General features: G+C 40.5%; 1 protein-coding gene and 1 long non-coding RNA gene across 2 annotated transcripts; one reads left to right on the forward strand and one right to left on the reverse strand.

The window, feature by feature from the left end:
• The first annotated feature begins 1,148 nt into the window (after positions 1-1,148).
• Positions 1,149-10,293, forward strand: LOC143477040 (glycine N-acyltransferase-like). The gene is made up of 5 exons (XM_076975491.1): positions 1,149-1,466; positions 8,312-8,422; positions 8,537-8,645; positions 8,785-8,908; positions 9,208-10,293. Exons 1-5 carry the CDS (start codon positions 1,377-1,379, stop codon positions 9,620-9,622), a joined length of 849 nt encoding a protein of 282 aa, XP_076831606.1. The 5' UTR covers positions 1,149-1,376; the 3' UTR covers positions 9,623-10,293.
• Positions 10,294-14,771: 4,478 nt separating this feature from the next.
• On the reverse strand, positions 14,772-16,230 carry LOC143477144 (uncharacterized). The gene is made up of 3 exons (XR_013121490.1): positions 15,916-16,230; positions 15,701-15,764; positions 14,772-15,032 (listed from the first exon to the last, which is right to left on the reverse strand). It is a non-coding gene; the product is annotated as an uncharacterized LOC143477144 (long non-coding RNA).
• Positions 16,231-18,047: the final 1,817 nt, after the last annotated feature.

Consider the following 18,047-nt stretch of genomic DNA (forward strand, 5'->3'; position numbering starts at 1 on the left):
GGGAGTTTTTCCTCGCCACTGTCGCCTTTGGCTTGCTCATTAGGGATTTGGACCCATAGTATTGTTAACCAAATCCTGTAAAGCGCTTTGTGACAACATGTGTTGTGAAAAGCACTATACAAATATATTTGATTTGATTTTGATTTGGTATTAAATGAGTTTTTAAAATATAAACAATAATGTGAACTAACAGCACTAGTTTTCCTATCATTCTCGGTTTATTGTGTAATATGGACTGTAGCAGCATGTGCCAATTAAAAGATTCAGATTAGGATTGCTTGGGAAATATGTTTCTTGGTTTCATTTACACACCCAGAAGAAAATCAACAACTTGAAAATTTTAGCTACACTGAATATGCCTCTACAACAATAACTTTTAATTGGCTAATACAAAGCACAAGGTCCAATCACAGAATCTAATACTGCAATAATCGTTACAGATCATAAAAGGGCTTACGCACAGTTGTTTAGGGCATTTTTAACAAGATGGTAAGGGTGCTGAAATTATTTTAAGAATTGCGCCTAGCTATATGAAACGATCACATCAAATATCTCATAGAACAACATCACTTCATTATCACTGTGCACTTGTTGTGTTCAGTCCCAGTTCACTCACTGTTAGCTGTCACTACATAACAGTTTATCATTAACTTTATCAAAAAAGATGTCATATTAGGACACATCCAGAAGGAAGAAAATTCCATAACTCCAGGTTTTGAACATTGTGGGCAGTTTCTCTCAAATATCTTTTTAGGCATCATTAAACCAGTGCCCACTGCCGCATCTGTGAAAATAGAAAATCAAATGTTTCTGTTTTAACCTGCAACCATAGGTCAGGGGTGGCCAACCCGCGGCTGGCGAGTCGCATGCGGCTCTTTGCCTGGTTTCATGCGGCTCCCCAGCCGGTCCGCGGGCTCACCTGCACAAACGGGGCGACACACCGCTACATGTTCGTGGTGCGCGGTTTGTTTACAAGCCTAGCGAGCCGCTAATACTTTTAAAACCGGAGTAGTGGAAAACACGCATTTGACTGTCTTCACAGCTAATGATTTACACTCGCCCCCCCCCCCCCCGGTTAACAATCTACACTCGCCCATGTATGATGTGGCTCTTTGCCGTAACACAGTAAGATAAGTGGCTCTTGACGGGTTGGCCACCCCTGCTGTAGGTTATAGCAACCTGCGTACACACGAGTACGCATTTCAGTGCATAGTTTTGCGTACGATTTCATACGCATGGGGAATGAGACCGGGTTGGAGTAGGTGTCGTGTCCTTTTTGAATAAGGAACCAACTTCAGCTGGCGAATAAATAGCCAAACGAACCTGCAGCTGCGAATAAGTAACCAACTTCAACGTCGTGGAGGCTCGAACTGTAAATGTTTTGTAGAGGAATGGAGACGCTGACCAAGGAAGAGCTGAAGAGAGCAGAGAAGACTCTTAGACAGTACCTTCCTAAATCTCAGCAGGTGTGTAACTGACGGAAAAGAAATACATGAAATTGTCTTATTTTTCAAGATACTGTCGTAATTCGTAATAGTTGTAATTCAGTCATTCAGTTTTAGAATATAGGTATAAAAAGGGTTGTTTGCATTCAACTCCTGTACTGTAGGAGTTCCTGTAGAACAGTTGTCTTATAATGGGCCTCTACTTGTGAAACCTTTAGGAAGTATTTCTCCCTGGACAAAAGATCCTTTTAGTTCAACTGAAGTACCTGATACTATGACATGGAAGGAAAGCTATAAAAATTAAGACCAACAAATATTCTCAGGAAATTTGAGATAAAGTTGTAGAGTTGTATGGGGTCAAATTAAGGTCTTTAATGGTGACGAGGAAAAGTTTATGCAAATATAAGATTAGCATTTTGCATTTTACATTCCTATTTTGTTTCTGCAATTCTTTCCCTCTTTTGCGTTTCTTTCTTTTGTTTGCACGTCACACTGCATTTCTTCGCGTCTCACATTTTATGTTGTTGCTTTTTTGCAATATTTTCTCCCTTTTGCGTTTGTTTCTTTTGTTTGCGCGTCACACTGCTTTTCTTTGCGTCGCATTTTACGTGCATTTTTTTTTTCGCGCTTCTCTCTTTTCTTTGCTCGGGTTTTGAGAAGGGTAATGCTGCAGGCCGGAGCCCCGGTGGGCGTGGGTAAAGGGCGGAGCATGTGTCAATAATTTTCGACTGCAGCCAATCAGATACTAGAATTTCGTTGTCAATCAATTTTTATTAAGCCAATTATCAGACAGAGTTATCTGTCAATCATTTTTTACTGCAGCCAATCATCTTAACAGATCTGCCAAAAGAAGGCGGAAACTGCACGGAGAAGCTCTTTAAACATATGCCGCTCTTACACAAAAGTAGCTGAATAAAAACATTAGAAGAGCCATGAATTTAGAAATTTTTAAATCAAAGTTTAAAATACTTCTCACTTGTTATTCTGGAACAGTACTTTAATGTTTTTTTTTCTTTATTGCACGTATTGCATCATTTGTACATCACACACATATATATATATGTGTGGCGAGTGTAAATTGTTAGCGGAGGGGAGGTGTAAATGGACACAAATTAAGTATTGTATCGCGATCGATCGCCAAGTATAAACACCTCCATTGTAGAAATTAAGCTCAGATGCGACCAGTAGGCTAATGGAGCGCAAGTAAATGTAGGACGCGATTGCACCGGTCTCATTGAACATGTAGGATTTAATGTGCACCAATGCAAATCCAAATAAAGTTTGAAGACCGGTATTGTTTTGATATAATCAGGCGTTGCTTTTAACCCTCATTGTCTAATTATGGAGAGCTAGCTAGCTATCGCTACCAGTATGCTTCACCGTGTACATCTTTCGCCAAGAGAAATTCGTGGGCAGAGTTTAATTACATCTTTGCGGGAGTCATTTAGTTGGATTAACTCTGATTTGATCAACTCTGTTCGATAACCCCAACACTCCATCGTCATTTGATTATATCAAAATAATAGGCCTAGCCTACTGGTCTTCAAACTTTATTTGTATTATGTCACGGGTTTTGCGTTGGTGCACTTTATTCATTAAATCCTACATGTTCAATGAAACTGGTGTGATCGCGTCCTTCTTTTACTTGCGCTCCATTACTGGTCACATCTGAGCTTAATTTCTACAATGATTTTAATATTCAAAGGCTCTATAGCAGGTGTCGGAGAAACTTTGAATTTTTATTACACGTAAAGTAAGTTTTTTGAGCAATTATATTTTGTCAATTCTATAACACCCCATTGCGTTAGTATCTCTCCCAGTGGTTTTCTCTACGATAAACAGATTTTATAGAAGTTATTAAGAGTTATTTAAAGGGGTGTGGCGATAAGGTGATTGACAGTTAATAGCTGCGTTGGTTGACATCTAATACCAGACGCTCAAACGTGAACGCGCTCAACATCAAAACTCTCGACAGCAAAACTCTCGAGAGCAGTATTAAAGCCTTTTACCTTTGTTTATTTTGTAAAACGTCAAAAGTTTCTATACTGGTGGGCGTATCCTAACGAATGTCAGGGCGGAGATACAGTCTCTGGCGGAGATACTGTCCTGCCTACCGGTTCTAATGCGCATGCTCTGGCTCCAATTTTCAAGATCTTGGTGGCTTCAAAAACTCACAATGGGAGTCAACGGTGACGTACCGTCCATTATATATATACGGTCAATGCGCTGGACCAGCATCAGCAAAAAAATTAATAATAAAAAATAGAGCACGATCCTCCAATCGAAATCGCTCCAACGCTCTGCTCGGCAGAGGTGTTTATACTTGGCGATCGATCGTGATATAATACTTAATTTGTGTCCATTTACACCTCCCCTCCGCTAACAATTTACACTTGCCACACACACACACACACACACACACACACACACACACACACACACACACACGTGTGTGTGTGTGTGTGTGTGTGTGTGTGTGTGTGTGTGTGTGTGTGTGTGTGTGTGTGTGTGGGTAGTGCCCTTGGTGGGGGGCTCTGTCACGCTACAGCCCCGAACCCCTCCCTTTGGGCGTGTGTTAATGTAGTCCATGTCTTTATATGTACATCCGTGGGTGTGGCTGGGTGTGTGTTTGTACACTTGTTTCGTTAGATTAATATGTTTCACGCGGTGCTTGTTAGGCTACATGTATATAGTGTGTGTGTTTGTATCGTTTGTTGCTGGTCTTTAATGTGATCTGTGTGGAGTGTTTAACGTGATAATTGTTGTTAGCGAAACACGCCGTGAGCTTGTCCTGTCAAGTTGTGTTTGACTGCTGTTCCAGCACGCCGTGAGCATGTCCTGCGTCCAGCAATAAAAGTACAATAAAAGTAGCCTTTATTCATTCATTATTAGGGGTGTATTCAACTAAGGATTTTCATAGTCGAATCTGATTCGTCAGCTTTTCCCTTTAGTCGACTAATAGTCGAATCGGGTTTTTTATTTAGAGCATCTTAAACGGGATCCCGTTCTCATTCAGGACTTTTTTCCTCTTCAAAGTAAAAACCTAAAACACTCAGATAAATGAATACATACATAAGGTTGGCTTTATTCAGCTTTTATTTATTCACTTACTTATTTTTTATGAAACGTTAGAGAACATTAACCGTCAGTGCGCATTGCGCATATTGAACTGTCAGACACAAAAATGTCAAAAATATTTAAAATAAAATATGCCTGCCTGAAAATATAAAAACATTGACACACAACAGCAAAAAATATAAGGAAAGGTTCAAGTAACGGGGTTTAAAAGCAAACAACAAAAAATGTTTATAGGCTACTTGCCAAGACGCACCGCGACGAGACGAGATGACAAGACCGAAACGACAAACCACTGAACTGTTTATTTTTTTCGCCTTACGCGTTTTAAATGGTATGCCATGTTGGTTGTTGTCGTGCGAAATGAAAGACGTTGATGACATAACTTGCACTTTACTTTGTTTGATTCATCTTTATCTTTTTCAAACTTTTGAAGTTTTTTAGTAGCCATTAATCTTGGTAGATGCTGCGTATTCTGTGGCGTGTTCAGTTCCGCTCGTTTAGATTGTGCAACTGCAGGGTGTGATTTATTAATGTGTAGTAAGGAAGATGCCTATTGTTAATGCGCAAACATCATTTTAAAATATTTATTAACAGAAATTAGGATGATTTTATTTGACAAAAGACTATATATAACGAAAACAAAGAGATTTCATGTAACAACTAATGCTTAGCTGCATCAGTGGGCACCTCCATGCAGTTAGAATGGTACATTCGACTATGACGTTCATAGTCGACTAGGGGGTATAGTCGACTATAGTCGAATCAGCGACTATTGCAGGTCACCCCTATTCATTATGATACACTGTCAGTGGATTGATATAGCTGACATTATTAATTTTACATTGAAAGGTAAGTAATCAGTAAACATTCTGATGTCAGACCAGCTGCTTGAACTTAAGTGCGGACTAAAACACGCAAAAAGATTTGAAACGTCTCGAAACTGCATGACGTAACGAGACCCGTTTTTTGGAACAGTGAGTGACTTTGCCCTTTTGATATGGACTTTGAAACAGTGTTACGGAACACCGTGATTCAAATGAATTGATTCAGTTCGATTCTGCGTTTCAAGTTTGACATCACTACTGTTTGCCCTTCCGATATGGCCCATGCCTGCCCTTACGACCACGTATATGGAATTCCTTTCAATAAATCTCGCTTTGTAGATAGATCATTATCTGAAAATGAAAACTGACATGCAGCCATAAGCCCAGACAAGTCTGTATCTCAGACAAATTGATGGTGTAAAATACAAGAAGAAATGTAAGATAACCTGTATTGGTCTGGTTTTAAAATGTTTTAGAGAAACTACACATTTCAGTAATGACAATAATGCCAGGAGAAATGTCAAAGCTACACAGTAATGGCCAACTCAAAGTCCAGATTGTATAATGTGTAATCAATTGAGAATCTCACATTATGTGATAATTACAGTTCACAAGTATTGCCTAAATAAACTGAATAACAAGGAACAAATCTGCCAGGGAAAATGGGCAAAAGTCACTCCCCAACAAAGCTGGAAAGCTGAAACTTACCCCAACTGATTTAAAGCACATAAAAGGTGGTTCTACCCAGCAATGGTAGGAAACCCTGGGAGTGTAAGGGTGCCAAGTTGGAAATCCAAAATGTCTTGGAATGCTGAAGCATTAAGATTTTCCTTCACTAGAAGGCAATCCCTGAAAAACTGCAACCCTATAGTATTATCTCTCCTCCACTCCTGTAGTATATTATTTCTTCATCACTCCTCCTATAGTATTATCTCTCCTCCACTCCTGTAGTTTATTATCTCTCCATCACTCCTCCTATAGTATTATCTCTCCTCCACTTCTCCTATAGTATTATCTCACCTCCACCAAGATTTACACTTTGCAAAATGCTGTCAGGCAGGTACTTTTCTATGGAGTCAAATTAGGGTCTTTAATGGTGACGAAAAAAAAAATAATATCGCAAATATAAGATTAGCATTTTACGTTCCTAATTTGTTTCTGCAATACTTTCCCTCTTTTGCATTTCTTTCTTTTCTTTGCATTTCACATTTTATGTTGCTGCTTTTTTTTGCAATACTTTCTCCCTTTTGCGTTTCTTTCTTTTCTTTGCGCGTCACTGCTTTTCTTTGCGTCTCGCATTTTACGTTCATAATTTTTTTTTGCGCTTCTCTCTTTTCTTTGCTCCGGTTTTACCCTCTGTGTGGGGGCCGGGAAAGAGGCGTGGCCAAGAGCGAAAGGCGTGCTGTGAACGTTCAGCGTCAGTTCAGCTTCCTTCCACTCGCTGAACTGCTGCTGCAGTGCAGAGAGTTCGGGTGTGTGCGAGGTGGTGGCGCATTTCAGGGCATTGTTTTTGTTCGCTCAGGTTTTCAAAAGATCATTTCAAACCGACCTCAGTAAAATGTTAATAATAATAATAATAATAATATATATTTTTTAAACGAAGTTTTAAAAGGGCACTCGTTGATAAAGGGCAGAGTTGGTGGTGCTTTAGCACCTGATGTCTATGTCTGCACGCATATACCTGTGGTCCAGCTGGGCGACCGTCTGCCATGATACCAGTAACCAAATTGCCGCGCTGTGTGTCGGTTCAACTGATGACGCTGAACGTTCACAGCACGCCTTTCGCTCTTGGCCACGCCTCTTTCCCGGCCCCCACACAGAGGGTAAAACCGGAGCAAAGAAAAGAGAGAAGCGCAAAAAAAATTATGAACGTAAAATGCGAGACACAAAGAAAAGCAGTGACGCGCAAACAAAAGAAAGAAACGCAAAAGGGAGAAAGTATTGCAAAAAAAAAGCAGCAACATAAAATGTGAAACGCAAAGAAAAGAAAGAAACGCAAAAGAGGGAAAGTATTGCAGAAACAAATTAGGAATGTAAAATGCAAAATGCTAATCTTATATTTGCAATATTATTTTTTTTTTCGTCACTATTAAAGACCCTAATTTGACTCCATACTTTTCTGGCATTCGTCCAACCTGACTCATGCATCAGACTGCCAGAGAGAAGAGAGTGAGTCATTACCACCCAGAACACGTCTCCACCACTCCACAGTGGAATGTCTACAGAGAAAGAAATTTCACAAACTTTCTTTTTACAATGATGACATCTTATTACAGTATCACACTCTATAGAACAGGAGTGGCCAACCTGCGGCTCGCGAGCCGCATGCGTCTCTTCGCCTGGTTTCATGCGGCTCCCCAGCCGGTCCGCGCTCTCACCTGCACAAACGGTCTGTGCTGTGGCCCGGTTACCTCATCTGCTCTGAGGGCGACACACTGCTACATCTTCGTGGTGCGCAGTTTGTTTACAAGCCTAGCGAGCCGCTAATACTTTTAAAACTGGCGTAGTGGAAAACACGTATTTGACTGTCTTCACACGCTCACACGAGTTACTAATTCGCCAACTACTGGCGATCGATCGATCGCGATATAATACTTTTTTGTCCATTACACCACCCATATCCTCCCCCCCGGTCAACTATTTACCTTGCCCATGTATGATGTGGCTCTTTGCCGTAACACAGTAAAAAAAGTGGCTCTTGGTCTCTGACGGGTTGGTCACCCCTGCTCTAGAATGACTCATTCTTTCAGAAATGTTTATAAAGGCAGTTGGTAAGGGCAAGTGACTGATTTTATACATCTGTGGCAACATGACTGAATGAAATAGCATTCAGTGATTAAGTACTTTAGTCCATGTAGAGTATGAAGTAGTAGGACGGAGTAACTATACTGGATTCATACACTGGGTTCCACTGTTAAAATTGTCCAATGGTGATGGTATATACATGTACATTTTTGTCTTTAGGTGTATGGATGTGTTTTCATGATGAGGCGAGTGCAGGCTGACCCTATGGAGGTGATGGTTGACCAATGGCCAGACTTCAGTGTGATGATCGTCAAACCGAAAGTGCAGGAGGTATGGAACAGGAGAACTTAATGGAGAATGCCAAGAATGACATACTGCCACACAGTGCTGATAAGTAGATACTGGTCCTCGGTCTCATGGCTGCCTTATGTTTCTTATACATAGGTTGCTGACCTTTTCAAAGATGTATTTGTTTTTAACAAAGATGAAGCTTCTCTCAGGAACATTCTGGAAAAGACAGACTTTTTGGACTGGAAACAGTACTTCTGTATAAGTATTCTGAATGTGTTTAATGCTTACAACTAATCCATCATGTAAAATGTACAAGTTTACCCAAATATGTTGCAAATAAATGCATTTATGAGATTTTACTTTTCTCCTTCAGTTTAGCCTTGTGATTTTTACCTGTTCAGGTGTTGCTACGTGCCATGAGGAGGTGCTAAAAGCCGTAGCAGCAGCCAAGGGTGTGCCCAAGAAAAGACTGGCTGTCTGCCGTCTGATGACACTGCCCGATCTCTCGAACCTTACAAATGACAGGTAAGTGACTTAATCCCAGGGCCAGACATATAAAAATGTAAGGCCTTTCATCTCAGTATAGAACTGGTTTATTGAGTGCAAATGATTCAATGTACAGTACTACTTCAGATTACCTTTAGTGTTTTCACACTTGTACTGAATTGAGTCTGCACCCAGGGCTGGTTTTGGGCTTAAGGCTCATTATAACGCTGTTTTGCTTTCACATGTGACAAAACACATGGATCTCACGGTGCAAACGGACCTGGGTCCTGAAAAAAACGTAAAAACGCAGTGCGGTAACTCACTATCTCCCTCTGCAGGCTGTCCGTACAGACGTCATCTCTCACAGAGTCTCACATTGATCTTGTGAACAGCACCTGGAAATTCGGTGATGAAGGATTCAGTAAAAGAATGGTGAGGGACATGATCGTGAATTTCCCTTCTTCTTGCGTGCTGGACGCGGACGGCCATCCGGTGTCGTGGATACTGACCTTCTCCTCTTGTGAGATGGGTTTGCTGTATACACTGCCTGAGTACAGAAAGAAAGGCTACGCCAAAGCCGTGGTCTCCGCACTGGCAAAGAAACTCCATTCTGAGGGCTACCCAGTGTTCTGTTTCATCGAGGAAGACAACCAACGATCCTACAGACTTTTCAGAAGTCTAGGCTTCAATGAAGACAGCTCTGACAGATTTGCTTGGTATGTCTTCCATGAAAAACCCCTCATTCCACTATGACTTTAGGCCTGCAGACATTCTCATGTGGACAGTATTAACGTAAGGTGTGAATTATTAAAACAATTGTCAAACTACATGTTCTATAATACATAATTACCTTGACCTTAATTTGGATCAAATGAATGATACAAGTTCTATTTTAATCCTATTACTCCTGTGTATTTTCAGAATAAATACTGACTTCCTTTTTTAATAAGATACATTAGAAAGGAAGTCTGAGAGTTCCCCCAAGCTCTGAACAGTTGTACAAGTGTAAATCTTCCTCATTTGCATCTAAATTAGCCTAATATGATGTGTAATCCTTAACATTTGCTTTGTGAGGTCGTCACATTCTGTGTAGTGATCACAGACAACGAATACTGTCACCCATCTGTGAACATTCACAATAAATCACTGTTCTGACTGTTCTTTTATATTCTGTTTTTCCCCTTTACGGCCACTAGGTGGCACTGTTAATGTCGTCAAATGCTCTGTCACTTCATTCTGATTTGCTAGTTTAGTCACACGGTGAGGATTAGAGGTCATTGTGGCCATCTTGGATTGAGCTGCACATGTGATGAAGCAGGTGTAACTTATCTACATACATCTATCCATCCTCACATTTTGTGCCATATCTTTCACTGTTTGTAAATAAAACCTTTTGCATTATGTTTTAAGATATGCACTAGTAGATTATTTCATATATTTGTGACCTGTTAGTAAAGTTAACTAACTGCCTTTCTGTTTCATGTTCTGTGTGGATACAGAGCAGGGTGCTTTACAAATGTCAGTGTATATTGCATTAAGATGTGTGATGTTTGTTTGCAGTTTCACAAGTAAATTGGGAATCTAGATAAAGTAAACACTGAAGACACTGAAATACTTTTCTCTATTCAAGCCCTGCTATTTAGCTATCTGTCAAGTTGTGTTAAGCTACATGCAATAAGGACAGAATAGTGAAAAAACACTGCAAAGCCGGCACCTAACACAGGATCAGTGGTGAAGCATTCGTCTATGCCGATTGTTCTACATTACATCAGCCTTGGATGAGTCAATAATTATGGAGGAAGCAGACAAACAGAGGGACAGCAAACCCATGAGATGAGGTCAGTCACCTCTAGCTCATCTTTGGGGTCAAAAAGATCTGCAGCTAGTCTGGCTGGTGCTCAAGCAAGAGCAGAGGCAGCACGTGCACGAACCAGTTTCATCGACAAATAAACAGCTGTTAGACTAGAAAAGGTTCGTATGGAGGGTACTTTGATGGTGATACAACAAGAAAACGAGGTTGCTGCTGCTTTGGCTGAAGCAAAAGTATTCGCAGAGCTCAACTTTGAAGTCAGAAGAACACCTCAATCAATTTACCTGCAGTAGATCCAAAAGAGCACACCAGCAGTTACGTACAGAAGCATTTTCAAACACAAGTACATCAGTGCCCACCTCCTTCACCCCTTTCTCAAGAAAGATGTGTCAAACAGGAAGATGAGGCTCATCAAGTCCAGGCAGGCTCTAGATCCCATGTGCCCAGTCTCTCATTTTATGGTAAAAGGTCCGCTCAAGAGGCCACATCATATCCCAAAGATCTGAAAAAAGAAGAGGATCAGCAACCTACAACACATTCTCTAACACATCATCATACTCCTGCACAAGCGTATACAGCTTTTCAAACACATCCTCCTCCACATGAAAACACAGCAGTAAGTGACATCGCCAAGTTCCTTGTTTGTCGTAAGCTGTTAAGTTCTGGGCTCCTCAGGTTTGACGATCGCCCAGAAAATTATTGGGCTTGGAAGACTTCCTTCTTGAATGCCAAGGCAGGTATGAACCTCTCTCCAAGTGAGGAACTAGATCTTTTGATGAAGTGGCTTGGACATTGGTCAGCTGAGTATGTGAAGAGAATCCAAGCTGTGCATGTTAGGTATCCTGATATTGGCCTCAAGAAAGCTTGGGAGAGATTAGAAGAGACCTACAGATCCCCTGAAGTTGTTGAAAAGGCCCTTCTGGACAAAATTGAAAACTTCCCTAAACTCAGCAACAAAGATCCCCTAAAGCTCAGAGAGCTTGGAGATTTATTGCTTGAATTGGAGTCTGCAAAATCAGAAGGCTACTTGTTAGGGCTTTCATACTTGGACACATCAAGAGGTGTTAATCCAGTTGTTGAAAAGTTACCACACAATCTGCAGGAAAGATGGATTTCTTATGGGTCTCAATATAAAAACCTACACAAAGTCATTTTTCCCCCATTTTCTGTCTTCGCATAATTTGTCTGTTGTGAAGCTGATGCAATAAATTATCCAAGTTTCAACCTTTCTTCTGGTGCATTTCACACAAGGTCAGACATGACTGTCTTTTGTCAAAGTTGTCCATCACCACTCATAAAACAGGAGCAGCACAAATGGATGAGTGTGCAACATGCACATCTACTACAAAGATAACATGTTGAGAAACAGTGCCTACTGCACAAAAAGGCTCACCCTTTGAGACGTTGTAGAGGTTTCAGAGCAAAACCATCAGAGGAGCGAAAGAGCTACCTCAAGGATCAAGGAATCTGCTTCAGGTGCTGTTCTTCCACAGTTCACATCGCCGAGGACTGTAAAGCTTCAATCAAGTGCAGCAAATGTAACTGTAAGAAACACATTTCAGCCCTTCATCCGGGACCAGCACAAACTTTTTTTCATTGACTCAATCTAAAAAACTAAATTCATTTAGTCATGAATTTAGTTTTTTGGATTGAGTCAATTAAAAAAAGTTTGTGTGATTGATTAATTCAATTTTATTACATTGAGCCAATGCTTTATTTTTTTCAGTGCAGTTTTTCTGCTGCTTCAGTGTGTATACTGAGTTGCAAGGTTATTATTTACACCTTGCTATAATTCTAAAATCATCCTAAAATTAATGCATGCGTATCATATTCACCTTTAGGCCACATCGGATACAGTCTACAGTAAAACAAAGCATCAGTGAGCACATATTGTCTTTTCCAAGGCAGCAGAACCACTATTCGAGACTGAGGGGTGACGTTGAAAGGGAATATCTAAGTCCTGATCTGAATTTAGTTCGTATGTACAAATTGTATAAAGAGAAGAACCCCTTGTCTCCAGCTAAATTCTGGCTGTATCGTGACATTTTCAAACAGCAGAACCTTACATTTGGCCAGCCCAGAAGTGACACATGTTCAAAATGTGATGCATTTTTCATGAAATTGTCAAGTGTATCATCTGAAGAGGAAAGGAAAAAGTCTTAACTGAAAGTGAGCTGCACCATCGAAAAGCGGAGAAAGCCTACACCTAACTTCAGACTGATACAGAGTGGGCTAAACTAAAGAGTGACTGCCATGTAATATGTATTGATTTACAAGGTGTCATTTACACACCCAATCTGACCCATTCTAACATCTACTACCAGAGGCAGTTGGCAAATTATAACTTGTGCATCCACGAACTTGGGACAGAAGAACCAGCAACCATGTGTGTGTGGAATGAGGGGGTTGCTCACAGAGGATCTATTGAAGTTGCTAGCTGTGTTTATAAGTGGGTTCAGACAAATTTTATTAAACTGCCAATATCCAAGGAGCGCGAAGCTTGTCATATATAGTGACAGGTGTTGTGGCCAAAACAACAACTGGAGGATGCTCAATTTATTGTCACTGCTCATATCACAGCGTTACTTTAGTCAAATTGAACAGAAGTTCATTGTCTCAGGTCATTCTTTTCTTCCATGTGATCGTGCGTTCTCTGTATTTGAAAGAAGACTCAAAGTGTCTATACTTTATACACCCTCTGATGTTACTGAGATGATCAAACAAGCGAGACCACAAAACCCATTTAAAGTAATTGAGATAAAGTGTGATGATTTCAGGCTGCTACCAGACTCCGTCCTTAAATGAACCACTGGACTAAAGATCACCTCAGTGATGTGGTTCAAACTCCCAGGTATCTGATAATGTAACTGTTTCTATGTGTGTAATCTTGGAATGTGCATACCAGACAGAGCCATAGTCAGTATGAAGGGTGGAAGACATGGGCAGTCACTAAATCAAAACGTGGAGCTAGGCCTCAAGCACCAGTTTTCAGCAGACACTATCCAAGTGTCTGAAAGTTCATTGGCAATCAAGAATGAGAAGCACCATGACCTCATGACAATGCTGGACTACTTACCAACTTCTGCTCGATCTTTTTATGAATCTCTGGAATGTGAATAAAAATCTGATTCATCTAAATTTTACTTGATATTACATTGTTTTATATTGGTTATGTTTTATGGGGATTTTAGTGGGGGTGTTTTATGTATGGTTCATTTAATGTAAAAATCCAAAATGAAATTTAGATTATATAGAGTTCTATTGAGCTAGTATGTTTTCATTATTTTCTGAATGTAAATAAGTTAATCATCTACAGAAAACTTAAAATGGACTGTATATGCATTATATGTCATACAAAAAGATGAATAGTTAATTAAGAATCAAAATAAAGCGTAGAACTAATATATTTGTTAAAGTCACACATACTGTTTTTCTATGCATTGAATTTGGCAGTGGAGATAAACTGTTCTTCCACGTTCTATAAAATAAAAGCAATAATATAAAGCACTATTATAAGTGATATTTCTAAGCACCTTCATAAATAAAGAATTGCAAGTGTACATGAAGCACATTTTAGTTTTTTTAAGGTAAGAAAAATTTGTCCAAAAAAACTGACTCTATATTAACCAATGAAAATGCTAAAAATTGGTCACATGCTCTACAGGCGACCATTTTGCTTCCTTTTTCAGCACACACACACTCACACACACACACACACACACACACACACACACACACACACGTCACACAGCACCATTTTTCTCTCTCAGAAAAGTGTCTTTTTCAGCAATTCCCATCCAATTTTATGTCTTTAAAATTGGAACATTGTTGGTAAGTGAAGATGTATTTTCAAGCATTTTAAATTAGATTTAATCAAATATATCTCAGAAAAATACAAAATTTGCAAGTTGCCCTGTACTATAATGAAATCATGTGTGTACAAATTCTAACTTGAAACAGCTGGAACATTTAGCGCAGGAGTGCATGTAGAAAAAATTTAATTATCTATATGAATTTCATGTATTTTCCATGAAATTGTTTTTCTATTACATTTAGAATAATTTGTAGTTCACATAGAATATATTTGTACATTTGAATGCAGGAGATGAATACACAAATTTTCTATGGCAAGTCTAAAAGACTGTACAGTACAAGTGGCAATGCCAGATGACAGTGAGGATGAGGTGTCATGTAGTGATGAGGAAGATGAGGTGATAGGTACAACCCAGCAGAGTGAGAGTGAGGTCGATGATGAGGATGAGAATGGAGGTAGTGCAGTACTAGAAAATAAACAGGAAGTTCAGAATGAGGATGAGGCACCTGAAGATGGAGGTATAGTAGCAGGCTTGATTACTGTGGGATGAAAGTGAGGTCAGTCAGTAAGTAAATAAGTCAACAAAATTCTGCCCTTTAACGACATTATTATCTCGCAATATTTTATACCCATTCCGCCCTGTAGATGGCAGCATTGTGTCACTGAATCACTATTTCAGTCAGTATTATACTTCCAAACTCGTCCATTCATTCAAGGGCATTGGTAATGATGGATCAGAAGCTATATGAAATTAACCACTCTCCAGGGCTCTGACGTTTTGATTTCGGTGCAGAGTGAGATTTTGTGGGCAAAGGCAGGGTTGGTGTTGGTGGGGGTGTCGGAACACGGGGGTGGAGGTAGCTTGTATGTGTGTGTGCTAAGGATGTATATCTTCACTAAGGTAGATTCGATACACATCTCGATACACTGTCACCGAAACGATATAACTGCGATACTCTGAAACCCCTTGTCGATACGATGCGATACAAATCACTCCTGTTCACGATATGATGCGATTCAAAATGATTTGATAACGATATGACTTATTATCAAGATGTCATGCTGCACAACTAAAATAGGGTCTGAAGAATGACAAAATGGTCCCCTACTTATTTACTCCTTTAGACCATCTCAGATAAACCTGTTAGTAGCTCGTGCTTACACTACAACGTTGCACAAGTTAGAACAGTAAAATATTAACAAGTACCATCTGGAATAAATATGTCCGCTGTCTCGTCCTCCATGTGAAAACACTGATCGTTTGTCCATTTCTTTACAGAGAGGAGATAATTAGATGACAACCATTCAACATATGATTCTGACAATAACAAATGTACGATTGAACATTCAAAAGAGCAAAATCTACAGCTAACAGGGTGACTGGGAATAAATGGATGACATTTTAAAGAATAAAACAGATACCTTGGATCCAAGCTTAAGACACTCGAGACCCACTTCCGCCGCCTGTACATCACTACTCAGAGCAGATCTTGTGGACGTGCATGCCAATGTGACTTTGGTGGCACTGCTCTCTGAATATTGTGAAGACTCGTGGCTTGGTGTCTCCAGGGAGTCTCTCTCTGCATGTGCAGAACACAGCTGGATCAAAGATTCCTCAGACGAGCTCCTGCATAAGGCACGACGTTGCTCAAACCCAGTCCTTTTACGACAGTGTCTTGGCTTTCTGAACTCAAGCTCCAGGGAGTCGTCGATCGGGAATGATGTTTTCCCTCTGGCTTTGGCATCTTCACCATTCACCTCATCAAATGCCAAATCTAATTTGATCAATTATAGAAAATTATCAAATATAGAAAATTATACTGAGAGCAATGAATAACTAACACATTAGGTCTTTGGTAAAATATTACCACACTAAATCTCACCTGAAAACCCTGTACTTTGGGCTTCCTCTGTCTTGGAGCTTTTCTTGCTCGGGGTAGACACATCAGGGTCCTCACCAGGAAGTTCATCTGCTGGCCCACCTTTAGTCTGTAGTAGAGAAAATGGAGACATGCAACTGATTAATCAAGTGCTGGTAAACTATGTTATCCCAAGACATTTTAGATTTGATGTACCTTGTGGAGCTAACTTTTAACGCCTCATTCATGATTAGCAATTTAGACATTTTCAAAATCATATTAGTGTTTATGTGTACATGCTAAAAAGGGAGGAAACCGGTGAAGCTTCGCGAGTGACTGTGTCCTAATGTGATAGTAAACGGTTGATTATGTCACGTTGAGGACCCCGGCCCCTCCCTTTTGGGCGTGTGTTTACGTAGTCTACGTGCATCGTCTGCGTCTGTGGATATTCCGTGGTGATGGCTATGTCATGTGCTAATCCGTCTCACCTGTGAATCGTCTCGTAATCACATGGGGTTAATGTGGTTTGTCTATTTAATGTGCGCTCGCGCAGTGTCCTGTGCTCGTCGTTGTCTAAGTCTACACGTTTCTGTGTATATGGTTGGATGTTCCTCGTGCGCTATTGCGCAATCTGTGTCTGCTTTTAAAAGTGACCGTTTGTTACGGAAGGATTCAGTGTCTCATCCTTCGCCCTGCCCGCGCGTCACAGATTATATATTTGTACATAAATTTAGTACATTGTTTCCCTTTATGTACACACTTGTTTACAGTTTATCAGACAGCTTCCTTGATCTGAAATTCTACTTGACGAATTGATTTAAGAATAAATTAATAACTAATTAACTAAGGATAGCGGAATAAAGAAATATTGTGCTTAAGCGTTTCTTTACCATTTGACCTTGACCAGTCATCAATTTAAGTGGCAGCTCTCTCCGAAGACGGGCGGCGGCATCATGTGCGGCGGCGATATGGGCGGCCACGTCACGGATGGCGTCACAGGCGGCAGCGATATGGTCAGCGGCATCACGGGCAGCGGCAATATGGGCGGAGACACGGCGAGCCGGGGGTGGCATGCCGGGGAGCCTGGTTGGCATGCCGGGGAGCCTGGGCGGCGTCCCGGGGAGCCTGAGTGGCGTCCTGTGGAGCCTGGGCTGAGTCCCGGGCAGCCTGGGCAGCGTCCTGGGCAGCCTTGGCGGCGTCCCGTGGAGCCTGGGCTGTGTCCTGGGCAGTTTCCTGGGGAGCACTTCTTAGCTGAGGAACAGAAAGGTTTGTACTTTTACCAAATCTATCACGCAGAAACCCTCTACTGTCCATGCGTCAGTCACTCGGTGCATGAGAATAATGTCAGCCCACTTCACGATATTGGATAATGATAATTTTGGATAAATCATTTACACTTTCTATTTTGCAACAACCTGAGTTGTAATTAGACCTAATATAAATAGTTCAAATGTAACCGAGGAGCTAGGAATTAAGGTACCATCTCAAAGGAACTTGAACTTACGCTCATCAGTAGTCCAATTGGTCCAAACATGGTCCAATTCATTAGGTATATTGAAGAAAGCATGATCAAAGTGATCAAAAACGTCGTCAATTAATGACATAATTAATTAACGACATAATTAATTGATGTCGTTTTAAACAGTGGCCGCTCCTTTTATAGTCACTTTAATTGTGACGTCACCAGTGATGTTA

The sequence above is a fragment of the Brachyhypopomus gauderio genome, chromosome 15 (assembly GCF_052324685.1).
Source record: "Brachyhypopomus gauderio isolate BG-103 chromosome 15, BGAUD_0.2, whole genome shotgun sequence".
NCBI classification, from domain to species: Eukaryota; Metazoa; Chordata; class Actinopteri; order Gymnotiformes; family Hypopomidae; genus Brachyhypopomus; species Brachyhypopomus gauderio.